This window comes from Leptodactylus fuscus, chromosome 10, assembly GCF_031893055.1.
Source record: "Leptodactylus fuscus isolate aLepFus1 chromosome 10, aLepFus1.hap2, whole genome shotgun sequence".
In the NCBI taxonomy this organism is placed as follows: Eukaryota; Metazoa; Chordata; class Amphibia; order Anura; family Leptodactylidae; genus Leptodactylus; species Leptodactylus fuscus.
The window spans coordinates 10,054,479-10,068,896 of NC_134274.1; the positions used below are offsets into that span (position 1 = coordinate 10,054,479).

At 44.5% G+C, this 14,418-nt stretch overlaps 1 protein-coding gene across 3 annotated transcripts in view; it reads left to right on the top strand.

Moving 5' to 3' along the window:
- The first annotated feature begins 1,358 nt into the window (after nucleotides 1–1,358).
- The window catches only part of ZFYVE27 (zinc finger FYVE-type containing 27), a 55,890-nt gene continuing 42,830 nt past the window's right edge, over nucleotides 1,359–14,418 (top strand). For all 3 annotated transcript variants that reach the window (XM_075257867.1, XM_075257868.1, XM_075257869.1), the window contains exons 1-6: nucleotides 1,359–1,440; nucleotides 5,452–5,664; nucleotides 9,849–9,919; nucleotides 11,839–12,025; nucleotides 13,408–13,503; nucleotides 13,981–14,093. In XM_075257867.1, coding sequence (XP_075113968.1) covers nucleotides 5,453–5,664; nucleotides 9,849–9,919; nucleotides 11,839–12,025; nucleotides 13,408–13,503; nucleotides 13,981–14,093 — 679 coding nt within the window. In that variant the 5' untranslated portion in view covers nucleotides 1,359–1,440; nucleotide 5,452. The remainder of the gene's footprint in view (nucleotides 1,441–5,451; nucleotides 5,665–9,848; nucleotides 9,920–11,838; nucleotides 12,026–13,407; nucleotides 13,504–13,980; nucleotides 14,094–14,418) is intronic.

Consider the following 14,418-nt stretch of genomic DNA (forward strand, 5'->3'; position numbering starts at 1 on the left):
CACCACCCAGCGATGATTCTGAGCTGTATGGCCGAGCCCTCAGACAGTGCAGGGATATCAGTACCGAGACTAAGGGCACTGTCCGCTTTCTAACAAGAAAAGGTCTTCTTTAGAATTGTGTTTGTGTTCTCTCTTGTAGAACTTGTTGTCTCTGCCATAAAATCCATTACTGTAAATGACCTTTTTTATGGCTTCTTTAATTATTCAGCCAATCTTCAGATACAATGACATGAATAGACGCCCGGTCACACTGATGAAATATGTATGACCCCGGATAATGTCTGCCCGTGTCATCTGTTCTCTTACATAACCTGAGCGGCTCCTCCCACGCTGCTGCGTATCTCCAGGCTGTACATATGGAGATGGTTATCTCTGTGGCATGTTGTGCTCTGTATGGGGAAGCCTATGTTACTGTAAGTCAGGTGTGAATGGCACTTTATCTCTGCGCTCCGATCAGAGGCTTACTGGGCAATTTGCTGCAGGATCAGGAAAATGATCATTTATTTAGTTATTTTTTTCTAAGGCTGGGTTCACATCTGTGTATGGATGAGTTTTAGTGATCCGCTCTCCATTGTTCAGGTCAGTGATGGGAGCCATGATGCATTGTAGGGATCGATGGTGCTATAAGATGGGATCATTAGACCTCTGGTGGGAGCGCACAAGACAGACATATTCTTCCTATGTGAATACAGCCTTATCCCCGAATCTCACTTTTTGCATTGCAATGAATGTAATCCTCCGTGCACTTTAAATTGTGCTGCGTTCCTGGAATCGCTGTGGATTTCTCTGCTGTGACTTTAGATGTTCACTTATATGGTAACTGGTTGTGGATTTTGGGTGCACTTCCTATGTCTGATGTGGGGCACAAACTAAAAAAATATGGAAAAGCATATGACCAGAGGAGTAACTATAGGGGGTACAGAGGTAGCAATGACGACCGGGCCCTGGAGGCTGAGGGGCCAACAGGTCTCTCTACAGGAGCTTCAGTTTGATGACCATAGGGGGCGATGTAATGCATTTGTAATTGCAATGTTGCATACAATTTATATCCATGGGGGGGGGGGGGGGGGGATGGAAGAAATCTGTGACAAAACCAGTGTATAGAGGACACCGCAGAATGTTAGTTTTTGGTTATTTTGTGAGATGACATATAATATTGCACACTACTAGAGTCAGCCATGTCCAGATGTAGCAGAGCTGAAGGTGTTAGTACATGACACAGTGTCACACACCTCAGCTCTGCTACCTCTTTGCTATCCTCACCACGTCTTACACACTGCCCAGCCCCTCTCTATATATAACGCCTCCCAGACCGGCCTCCGGTGACGTCACAGCAGCCCTCCCTCCGTGACGTCACAATGACTCCAAACAGGAAATGCTGGAGAATCTAGCAGAATATAGCCGCTAGAGGAATGAGAATAATGTGCCTGTGAGAGGAAGGTAAGAGCTGCCCTGCCCGGGCCATGGGGTGGTGCTGAGGTGGCCTGTATATAGTGTCCTCACATGGATATACAGTCCTTATAGGGTGACATCACATGGATACACTCAGCTGTTACACTATAGGGACTGTGTAGACACTGTATCATCACATGTACTGTATATACAGCCCCTATAGCGTATCATCACATGTATATACAGTCCTTATAGGGTGCCATCACATGTATATACAGTCCCTATAGTGTGCCATCACATGTATATACAGTCCTTATAGGGTGTCATCACATGTATATACAGTCCCTATAGTGTGCCATCACATGTATATGCAGTCCTTATAGGATGCCATCACATGTATATGCAGTCCCTATAGTGTGCCATCACATGTATATGCAGTCCTTATAGGGTGCCATCACATGTATATGCAGTCCTTATAGGGTGTCATCACATGTATATACAGTCCTTATAGTGTGCCATCACATGTATATACAGTCCTTATAGGGTGTCATCACATGTATATACAGTCCCTATAGTGTGCCATCACATGTATATGCAGTCCTTATAGGGTGCCATCACATGTATATGCAGTCCTTATAGGGTGTCATCACATGGATACACTCAGCTGTTACACTATAGGGACTGTGTAGACTCTGTATCATCACATGTACTATATATACAGTCCTATAGCATATCATCACATGTATACACAGTCCTTATAGGTGACATCACATGTATACACAGTCCTTATAGGTGACATCACATGGGTACACTCAGCTGTTACACTATAGGGACTGTATACATGTGGTGATACACTATAGGGACTGTGTAGTGTCTACACTGTAGACACTGTATCATCACATGTATATACAGTCCTTATAGGGTGACATCACATGGATACACTCAGCTGTTACACTATAGGGACTGTGTAGACACTGTATCATCACATGTACTGTATATACAGTCCTTATAGGGTGTCATCACATGGATACACAGTCCTTACATTGTATCATTACATGAATACACTCAGCTGTTACACTATAGGGACTGTGTAGAGTCTACACTGTAGACACTATATCATCACATGTATATACAGTCCTATAGCGTATCATCACATGTATATACAGTCCCTATAGTGTGTCATCACATGTATACACAGTCCTTACATTGTATCATTACATGATTACACTCAGCTGTTACACTATAGGGACTGTATATACATGTGATAGTGTCTACACAGTGACTATAGTGTATTATCACATGTGTATACAATCTTTAATAAGGTCATCACATGTATACATAGCCCAGAATATAGTATAATCACACTCACAATTGCTACTGTATCATCACACATATATATACACAACTGTACACAACTATCACAAGTATACACCCAGTTACTGTATTACCACATGTATACACGGAGCTGTTATACTATATCATCAGGCACATAGAGATAGATCTGTAACATGTATAAATAGCCCTTTAAATGTTATCATCTCACACACTGTATCATTACACAAGTATACACACAGATGTTACACTGTATCATTACAAGTATTTACAGTCCTTATAGTGTATCATCACACACAATCTCCTCGCACATTCTTCTATTGTATCATTGCCACATACTTATTCCGCACTATGCTTTTCTCCAGGGCAGATATCCGGTTCCCGCCATGTTTTACACTAGTTATTGCATATTTTTCTTTCTTCACAGAACTTTCCATGTTGCTCCATCCACTGTTGTAATATCACAATTCTAATAAACGTTACTCAATTTAAAGAACCGCTTCTCCCAAACCACCACTTCTTTCTTTTCACAAGACCTATTCCTGTTTTTCTACATAATACACGTGTTATTGTCACATGTGCGGCTCCTTATACCGAATCAGCTGAGACAGACATAATACAGTCTTTGGGGGTGTGGGGGGGTATGGTGACCTTACCCCCCCTCCCCCAACACTTATTATCTCAGTAAATATTTGTATATTGTCCTCCCAAATAATAGGGTCATAGTGAGGAATGCCTGGATGGAATCTGTTAACCATTCTCTGCCCGATGTGAATTCTCTGACGTCAGCATGTTCTGGTGCACTGACCATTGTAAGCCCTCGCGGGCAGGGCCCTCTACCCCACTGTGCCAGTCGGTCACTGTTAGTATTATATCTACCTGTATATTTTGTGTATTGTATGTAACCCCCAAATGTAAAGCACCATGGAATTAATGGTGCTATATAAATAAACAATAATAATAGTATGACATTGCAGTGGTCACTGGCTATCTCATAATGTTTTGAGAGATGTAAAGGGGTATTCCGGCCAAATCCTTTAAAATTCTTTAAATCTGGCTTCAAGGGGAATAGAAGGTGCCAGGCTATTGGACAACTTACTTTTAAAGGGAATGGCAGACGTAGTGGCCGGGGGACCCCCATTCTGGAGATGGGTACAGGGCTCATATCAGACCTTTATGGTATATCCTGTGGATGGTCCTAAAATGTCTAATATGGAGTATTCCTTTAATGTTTCATAGTCCTGCCTCTGGGACTCCCATCTATTTTGAAATATGTTGTCATTGACTCCATCAAATCATCTGGAAGCTGCAGGGAGGGAGAGAAGTTGGGGAGATTTTGGACCCCCCCTTAACTCTGATATATATATATATATATATATATATATATATATATATATATATATATATAAAATGACCTCAAATGCCAGGCTGGAATACCCCTTTAAAAGGGTTATGCCATGAAAAATATTTATCTTCCCTCCATGGGAAACAGTTACATAGTAGATGAGGTTGGATGAAGACATCAGTCCATCAAGTCCAACCTATAACCCTACAATCCCTACGGTGTTGATCCAGGGGAAGGCAAAAAACCCCATGAGGCTCATGCCAATTCAGGGGGGAAAAAATTCCTTCCTGACTCCAAATCTGGCACTCCGTCTAAAAACCTGGATCAACGTGTCCTTAAAATCTAGAGTCCAAATTGCTGACCACTAAGACCCCCTCTAATCATGAGAACTGGTGGTGTTTTACCCCTATTATGGGTACAGATGCACCCCAACTTTATTTCTTTCAATGCTCCCATTAAAGATCCACTTGGCTATCTACGGCTCTCCTGATGAAAGTAATGGAGCTTGGGTGCCCCTGTGTCCATTCCCGACGGGGTTAAAATACCCCCCTATTCTCAGGACCGGTAGGGGTCTCATTGGTTGGACCCCCAGTTTATCAAGTATCTATGAATATTTCTGTGGATTTACTCCTTTAAAGGTTTGTCCTCATTCTGTTATAGAGTTTAGCTGGTGACCACCCTTAAGCACCTGAGCTGCATTCATGGTTTTCTGGGCTTCAGAGCTGTAATCCCCCAGCGATCCCTTGTCCATTTAAAGTTTACATAGAACAAACACTAAAAAGTGTACAACATACTGAGATTGTGGTAGATAAAACCAGAAACCCCCTTTAAACATGGACTTAGGAGATCTAACCTAAGGATGCAGACAGGACTGTTTCATCCACTGCCAGCAAGCAGAGATATCGACATTTAAAGGTATAGTATAGAATGAGTTCGAATTGCACGAAATCCAAAGCCTTATGTAAACGAATGCAAATAAGAATAAGAACTGGCGTGTGGAAGCCACAGGTTGGGATAGGTGACAGCTGGGACGTTGCAGGCAGGCGCCTGTGACACAGAAGTAATTACCCTCCGGCCCGGCCCACATAGACGCTGCAGCAGCAGATGTGTGTAACCTGTTTATCTGGTGCCTGCTGTTGCGATCCTCTTCAGTTCTCTTATGACCTTTGACCATTTCCCTGATATTAGAGGTTGACTTCCTGGTGATCGATGCCAGTCCTTTATGGTCGTCCTGGCATCGAGCACAGTCATGCACTGGAGGCTCCTGAGACGTTTGGCAGGGAAGAAGAGGTCTGAGCTCCTTAGACTTTTCAAGCCTCTGCCAGGAAGTTTTTTTTCCCTTTTTCTGCTGTGTAATACGGTAACTTTCTTCCTCGTTGCAGCATGCAGGCGACCGAGAGGGATGCGGCTCCTGGCGGGGACACGGGGTGGTCGGAGGGCATTCCAACTATGACGGAGTCTCGGCCGGGATCTCCTCAGGTCACAAGCAAAGCACAAGCTTTTGATCTCTTCAACCTGGTCGTCTCCTACAAGAGAATTGAGATCTACCTGGAGCCGGTCAGGGATGTCTGGGATACAGTCAGATACCTGCTCAGGTAACGCTCTGTGTATACAACATGTCTCCTCTTATATCCCCGTGTAGCGGAGCTGAGTTTGTCATTTCATTCCTTGGCAGTCATTCTTTAATTTTTGCAGTGTCATGTAAAATAAATCATTGTATAGAAGAGTTTCTGCTTTCTAATCTATGGAGTATGTTACTCTTTACTCTGCAGATCTTGTGCCCGTGCTGTGGCTGACAACCTGCAGACCTTATACTTCATCATAGTTCAGGCCATGTTCACATCTGCATCTGTCAGTGTCCATCTGAAAATCAGCAGAGGAAAAAGTCCTGGATGGAGGACTCTTTCCTCCGCCGGCTTCTGTTTTAAAATGACATCCAACTGACCCCCCGTTATAGTCAGTGGGGTCCATTGAACTTTGAGCATAACTGGGTGCTTTTTTGTGGTCCACCTATCCGTTGTTCTGGTCCTCAGTTTGCTACAGTATATATCATCATCATCATCCTCCTCCCTGTGCTGGACTCCGGACTGATGACTTTTACCTGCACTGATACACTGTAGCAAACTGAATGCAGGGAGATTAAGGCTGAGTATACTTCTGATGTGTGGTCAAGTTTGCAGCCAGATGACATTCGTGTACGTTCCGTGATGCATTCACATCAATGGGAGCTTTTGATGCACGCTGTTCCGATGGGGTCTTGGGCTGCGAATGGCTTTCGCTCACAGAGGATTGTCTAGCCTAGGGATAGGGAACCTTCGGCTCTCCAGCTGCTGTGAAACTACAACTCCCAGCATGCTCCATTCACTTCCATGGGAGTTCCAAGAACAGCAGAGCAAGTATGCATGCTGGGAGTTGTAGTTTTGCAACAGCTGGAGAGCCGTACGTTCCCTACCCCTGGTCTAGCCTGATACCATTTTGGGCCAATTCTGTGCAAATTGTGAGTTTGTGATCTGCAATATCCTGAGGATCTTCAAAAAACTCAGCGTTATATACAATTATGGCTTTGTTCACATGCAGCTTTCACCTCGTGGTAGGCATCTGTACTAGGAAAGCTTGCAAATCCCACACTGAATGTATTCCCAGGTCCCCCGGTACCCAGTATATACCCCTGGACCAATAGTCATTTTTTGCTGTGTGACGTGTATAGGTCGAAACGGCAAAAAAAAAAAAAAAAGTGTATTCTGCGGGTTATCTTGTATGGTAGAGGAAGAAGGATGGACATGTTGGATTATAACATTGGAACCCGTGTTCTCAACATGTGTGACAGCATCCTCTTTACTTCATTGTTTCACTAAAAACACATGCACACTTGGACAAGCCGAGTATGCATGTGTATGGAGGATGGGAATAATAGATGTAGCCGAACAAGCTTAACAGCTGCTGGAAGTCTATGGCTACCATTAATAACACTGGATAAGGCCTAGAGTCTAACTTAACGCTGCTCTCTATTGCTGTAGAGCTGTAGCTCTTATTTAACTCTTAGGGTGCAGCCTCCAAATTTTTCAGATGGATCCGGCATTGATGGTATCTTTTGTAGGATTGAGCCGAATAGGTTTTTCCAGACTTGTGAATTGATCGGCGGGATCCGACATGGCTATGGGTGTGAAGTCATTTTGCTTCCTGCTGTGGTGCCGGTGTCGGACCTTGTACTTGTCAGCGGCTGAACCTATCTCTGTTATCTGTGCTATGTAATCCCTGCCTATATCGCACCTGTTACACGGAGGAACTTGGAGCTGATTTTGCGGCAGATTCTGTCTCCAAATTCCGAAATCTGTTTCCCATTCCCAGCATTTTTTTTTTTTTTTTAAATGTAGATTGTGAGCCCCACATAGAGCTCACAATGCACAGTTTTCCCTATCAGTATGTCTTTGGAATATGGGATGGAAATCCATGCAAACACGGGGAGAACATACAAACTCCTTGCAGATGGTTTTTTGCCCTTGTTTGGATTTGAACACCAGGTCTCCAGTGCTGCAAGACTGCAGTGCTAACCACTGAGCCACCATGTGGCCCCCCCCATTCCCAGCATCCATCTTTCTGTGGATTCTGCAGCTGATTCAGCCACCGAACCCATGGCGTTAGACTCGTGCTAATGTTCCCCATTTTTTTCTGGGGCAAATCAGAGTAAATCCTCTTCAGCTTTCGCCCAGGGGTTCCTTAAGGACAAAATTTGGAGAGAAATCGAGGCAGAAGACCCCAACCGTTTCCTCTGTGTCACCCTGCCCCTTATCATCTTTATCCAATGTGAGGTGTATTAGGAAAATATCTGATACCCTAAACAAATCTACAGCACCAGCCTTATAGGAAATGAGCTGCAGTACCAGACATGGCCTATAGACAAGAGTGGCGCTGTTTTTGGAAGAAAGCGGTTGTGTTTTTCTGATTCCATATAGGACTACGGTATATTATCCCTCCCTTCATAGCCTGGGGCCATCCGATTACAGCCTGGGCCGTACTGTATACCCAAATCATTGAAAGCTATTTGTGTCCTGACTGTATTGTGATGCCTGCCAGGATATAATCGATGTCTTCCATATTCCGCTACAAGGTAGTGCTGATAAATTTGCTGCCACCTTAGGGTGCATTCACCCACTCCCATTGAAATCAATGGGAGCATATACGGTACTCAAAATCTCACACGGCGTATACGTTCCAGGTCATGTGGCACGTTACTCCGTGTGAATGCACCTTACAATGTACTGCTCCTGTAGGGAATGGTGTTGATCTCCTCTGGGGCAGGGCTAGGGAACCTTCGGCTCTCCAGCTGCTGTGAAACTACAACTCCCAGCATGCTCCACTCACTTCCATGGGAGTTACATTCACAGTAGAGCAAGTATGCATCCTGAGAGTTGTAGTTTTGCAACAGCTGGAGAGCCAAGGTTCCTTACCCCTGCTCTGGGGTATGACTATAGGGGTTGTAGCGGTAGCCGTCACACACAGGATCTGGTGCCTTGTCCATGTCCTATATAGTACATGCTAGACCCTGTTACAGATGTCATATTAGGACCCAGGGCCTTATATCTTTAGGGAACACTTTTTTTTAATATATAAGGACATAGTGCCCTCCTGCTGTTAAATATAGCTTGTCCTTGAGAGCTGATCTTGGAGACTGCTGCGTGCAGGGACATTTTGCATCTTGGATATACCTAGGTCTGTAATGTGTGGACCTACTGTGTACGGTGCGGTTCCGATATCTGACATTGGGTAATCTAGCAAGCTCCAAAAAGGCTAAGGGGACCTCATAGAACCCAATGACGCACCGTGTGTGCTATTGTGCCATGTTTATATGTCTAGTACTTTGGCTTTTAAATATATTACAGTGTTTGGATGCAGGGCAAGGTGTATGGCGGGCTGTAGGACCACAAACACTGCATAACCTATGGAGATTGAAAAAGCCAAACCGTGCACATATGTAGGGCTGCGTTATCCACAGAGGCGGTGTATAGGAAGAGATATAGGGGCAGATTTGTGGGAATACCGGGGCACATTTACTGGCAGCTTGGACATAGTGCTCCGAGCCAAGAGCTGCATTTTTGTGAAGGCAATGGGTTAGAGTTCCCGCTGTGAGGCAATGGTGTTGCTGGAGAGTGTGGCAAGTGTCAGACCTTTAGAACAGGTCAAGGCAATGCCAGAGATGTTTGAGGCCAGAGGGCACAGCTGGGTACCTGTCCAAATTTAATTTCTGCATCTGCATTGAATCTGGATTGGACAGTCTCCGAAGCTGAGAAGAACAGCGTGTGCGTTCTACCTAAGAACTGTTGTGCTAAAAGTATCCAGTGTTGGCCCTGAATCGGCTCCTAGGGGCAACACGGTGGCTCAGTGATTAGCACTGTGGCCTTGCAGCGCTGGAGTCCTGGGTTCAAATCCTGTCAAAGTCAACATCTGCAAGGAGTATGTAGGTTCTCCCCGTGTTTGCATGGATTTCCTCCCATATTCCAAAGACATACTGATAGGGAATAATGTACGTTGTGATCCCTATATGGGGCTTACAATCTACATCTGGTACATGATTGGTATAGCGGCATAGACTGCCATCAGACACCTGGTAGGGTCACATATCCTGGGAGAGCAAAGGTTTGGGCATGTTGAATTTCCTTCCTTTGCCATTTGAGGATGGCTATTGGTCTCCATTGGTGGATTGAAATGTATTTTATTCTACTTCACAATGTATTTTCTTACTCTGCCACATTTCTCATGATTTCCCCTTTTGCCCCCGCAGATGGCAGACGCCCATTGTTTCTCTACTCACCTGTTTTCTGGTGAATATTTTGCTGCTGACATTAAATGAAGGTAAGTAGTAATAGTCCTGCTAATATCCGGGTCCTGTCTGACTGAGCTCCTGGTTTATTACCTTGTTGGCAGTGTGTTATATAGGTGGCACGGATCCTGGCATGGAATTGTACGGTAGACAAACACCCAGCGTCACGTTGAGAAAATCTCCTGCTAATAACAGGTCGTCCTATTACGTTGAATTTATTACAGTTCTGCAATAATCATCCCTAGGACAAACAGGGTCATGGCTGGTATCGTGGGCACGTGCCAGGGCCTACGTGGCTTGAAGGTTGCATTGCAATCTGAGCAAACATGCTTTACACCCTGGGTGGATGCCATTACAGTCTGCATGGGTGATCACATAGTCCTTAATGGCAGATCTACCAATTATACAGTGCTGTCATCATTTAAGGGTTTGGATTCTCATATCCAGGTGGGGTCCAAATTTTTTGGAGGCCTATGTATTAATTTTTGGGATTTTGTTTAGTGGTCCATTTGCATTCTAAAATAATTCTGGGTTCTGGATTGAGTTTATAGCTGGTTTGGGTATCAAGATTTAATATGGAGTCTGGTCTAGATTCCAATATATTGGTCTGGTCTCTATTAATTTGGCATTTGGGTCTGGGGGTTTGACTTTTTATATAATGGTCTCCTCTGCATTCTGAATCCATTCCAGGGTCCGGATTAACGTTATAGTTGGATTAGGTATCAAGACTTGTTTTTGGAGTCCAGTAGGCTGGTTGGGATTAATGCAGTAGGAGTAATACTTGGGTCTGGTTCGGGGGTTTGACTTTGTATAGGGGTCTCCTCTACATTGTGGTCTGGATTAAGTTTATAGCTGGTCTAGGAATTGTGATCTATTTTTGCGTGAATTATTTTTTTTCCAAAGAACGGCCACATCTGCCTATAGCTCCCTGGTTCTATTCCTAGGGGAAAAAAAATCAATTATGACTAATAATGGACAACCCCTTTAATTTTCCCTATTTGCTTTTAAGGTGTCACGCTTTATTTTAGCATGAGATAATCTTTTAGATAACCTCTATAAAAGCTCTTTTGTTATATCAAGTACAGTATGACGTGGGGTGCGGTGTGTTTACTTACCTGTGTGTACATATAATAGTACAGAAGGTTGGTAATAATCTCCCCGGCTTATTATAGAGGCGAGCGTTACGTTGCAGGTGACAGGTTCTGATGAGATGTATTGTTCCGATGTGGAAGGCAGGTGCAGCGCCGCGGCAATTACAGACGGGAACATGTGCGGTTCCGTGTAAAACACGCCTTACCAATGAATACTTGATGATATGCGTAAGCTGGAACAATGGCGCCATGTCTCCTTTTCAATGTGATGTCGTCTTTTGTGCTGACAACTTGTCGACAGCAAATGTCTGTGTGTCTTCTGGGTTAGCAGAATTGCGACTTTTTCCAAAGTGAATTAAGGTTTGTTAAAGGGATATTACAAAATATCTATACTTTATTTCCAAAGCTGTGCTACCTTTGCTCATGGGCTGTGTCTGGTATTGCATCATTTAAGAATTCTTGTAAGTTGCAATACCATTAACAGTCTATGGACAAGGGTGGCGCTGTTTTTGATAAAATAGGTTATCCGATGTCTAGTATTAATGGCCTATCTATCGATATTACATCTACGGGATTTTAACACCCTGGACCCCCTCAGATAACGTATAATGAGACAGTGCGGGTCTCGGTAATGGGTGTCAGACCCTCGCGTTCCTAATATCGAAAGGCCATCAAAGCTAGAATAACCCCTTTAACCTCTTTAACCCTTTGTGCAAAATGAATGTGTTAGTGGTGTACACTTCATACTATGTACACTATGGAGCTGTAACCTAAAGTTATCATTCCCCCAGTGCATTTATATATCAGATATGTTGTGCAGTTCTTATATTTGACTTTGTTTCATGTCTTTATCGTCCCAGTTGCCTGGTTCTCAGTGGGCGCTCTGGTCGTCTCCATACCTGCCCTTATCGGCTACCTCCAGGAGTTGTCACATACAAATATCCCCGAACCTGAGCTGGCCAGAAGGAAATACTACAGCGTGCGTCGGGAGGACCTTAAAAAAGTCAAACTCACCCGACAAGAGGCGGTGGCCGAGTTCAGGAGCTTGTAAGTACTTCCTCATTCTTGGAATTCCAAGATTACACCTCAGGTCCTCTGAGCACTAACAATGGCAGGATCGAAGCAGAAATACCAGAAAATTGTGTTTCCAATTCCTTTGTGCAGAGAGAGAATACTGTGTCCATCAAGGGCTTTCTTTCATGTTTACCCCCCACCCCAATGAAATGAATGGGAGACAGAATTTTCATGCCGGATTCTGCCGCTAAAATGTCACCATGTGAACCTAGCCTTGTATATTTAGCCAGCCCTCCATAGTACAGAGGTGATTCTGACCCCAGGGTCATGTGATGGGAATCAGCATCTGGCCCCCGAGTTTCTCTGACTCCTCTCCTGCGTTCACTGTTAGTCACCTGTGCAGTCAAGGCTGGTTTTAATATTGGGCTAGGTTCTGGTGGGACGTGCCTAGCAAAATCTGCCAGTGGCTGAAAGACTTTGGACTCCCATTCACTTTAATAAGTGGAATTTGCCTGAATATATTGTGGACGATCCATGCTGCCAGTTAGATGCGGTTTGCGATGCAGTGGGTGCAATTTACTATGTCCCCTACGTCAGGAAACTGTTGTAGATGGGAGTAGCTATGGCGCACCCTTGCACCAAAAAAGTGGGCAGAGGATGTCAGGGATCAAGGTGAGCCTGGGCAGGGATGTTTCCAGCCCATCAAATGTACTATGATTTGCACAATAAGGTGGGGTGCATGAGGGAGCCTTCACACGGAGTAAACGCGCGTGTATTTTTGCAAAATACGCGTGTAAAAATAAGACTCCCATTGACTTCAATGACATTTTACAGGCGGATTTTTACACGTGTAAAAAAATATCATTGAAGTAAATGGGAGTCTTATTTTTACACGTGTATTTTGCAAAAATACACGCGCGTTTACTCCGTGTGAAGGCTCACTTATACCTGATTTTGCATTCCAGTTCTGGTACATGGGATATCCCGTGGTGCATCAGAATTAAGGCCGGGGCCTCTTAGTCATTTTAGTGTTTCAGCAGAGGAGTGGATTAAAACGGTGTATGAAATTCCATTCTTATTAAACCCCCCTCCCCATTGTGTTTGGTGCTGTGCTGTTAGAGCGTCTCTATGCAATTAGAGGTTTGCTTTCTGGCCGGTCATAAAATTTTGACATGTCATAGTGACCTATGAGAAGTTACTGTATCTGAAGTTTTGTTGGGGTCCAGTAAAGGTTGCAGACACACTCCTTGATCGCCTAGCGCTGCTGATGCCAGGTACACAACATAGTCGTGCTCTCCATCATTGACTATAATGGGGTCTGTAATGGGATCTATAAGCCTAATCCTTCTGCCCCCAATAGCATGCATCTCTCCTGTACTTTAATGTGTCACTAAATGCCCCCTTATGTGTTCCAGCTTAATTCACCTGGAGGGTATCCTCAATCTGATCTGTGGTACTTGTGAGAGAGTCTATCAGGTCGTGTACTGGCAGAATCCTTCCGCCTCAATTCAGTAAGTATGGCAAATATTGCTTTTGTAGTGGCCTCCAACCTGCGGCTCTCCGGCTGTTGCTGAACTACAACTCCCAGCATTCCCTGAGTTGTAGTTCAATAACAGCTGGAGATTCAAAGTTTGCCGATCGCACAGTCTTCCTGATGCTGCTTTCTGAACTGCAATACCAGGACAGCCAATGGGCAAAGGTGGCGCTGTTTCTTTAATGGCGGCCGTATAGTATTCACCTTCCTTTACCAAAACCACATCATTAAAGGAATTGTACAGGTTTAGATGAATGTCACTGCTTTCTTCCAGAACAGATGCAACACCTGCCCGTAGGTTGTTTGGTGGTGAAACTGAGGTGCAATATCACACACAACCTGTGAACAAGTGTGGCGCTGTTTCTGAAAGCTTGTGTAACCATGTTCAGGGCTGTAGGAAGGATACTCTTTGTCTTTAGTGCTGAGATGATATTGTTTTTCTGTCTTTTACCAGGTTTTATGGATTATTACTGGGCACTGTTTGCATTCTCTTTCTCCTGCCCTTGTGTTGGGTTTTGGCCATAGTGAACAGTACTATATTCTTCAGAAACTCTGACTTCTACAGAGGTAAGAATCTTTATATTTGTATGAATTATGTTAATGTTAATTATGTTAAAAATGTGGGTGGTTGGGGGCCTGTGTAAATGGGGCAGCCCGATCTTGAGGTCTGTGTAAATGGGGTGGCCCAATCTTGGGCCCTGTGTAAGTGGGGCGGTCCGGGGGCCTGTGTAAATGGGGTGGCCCAGTCTTGGGGCCTGTGTAAATGGGGTGGCCCAGTCTTGGGGCCTGTGTAAATGGGGCGGCCCGGTCTTGGGGCCTGTGTAAGTAGGGCGGCCCAGTCTTGGGGCCTGTGTAAATGGGGTGGCCCGGTCTTGGGGCCTGTGTAAATGGG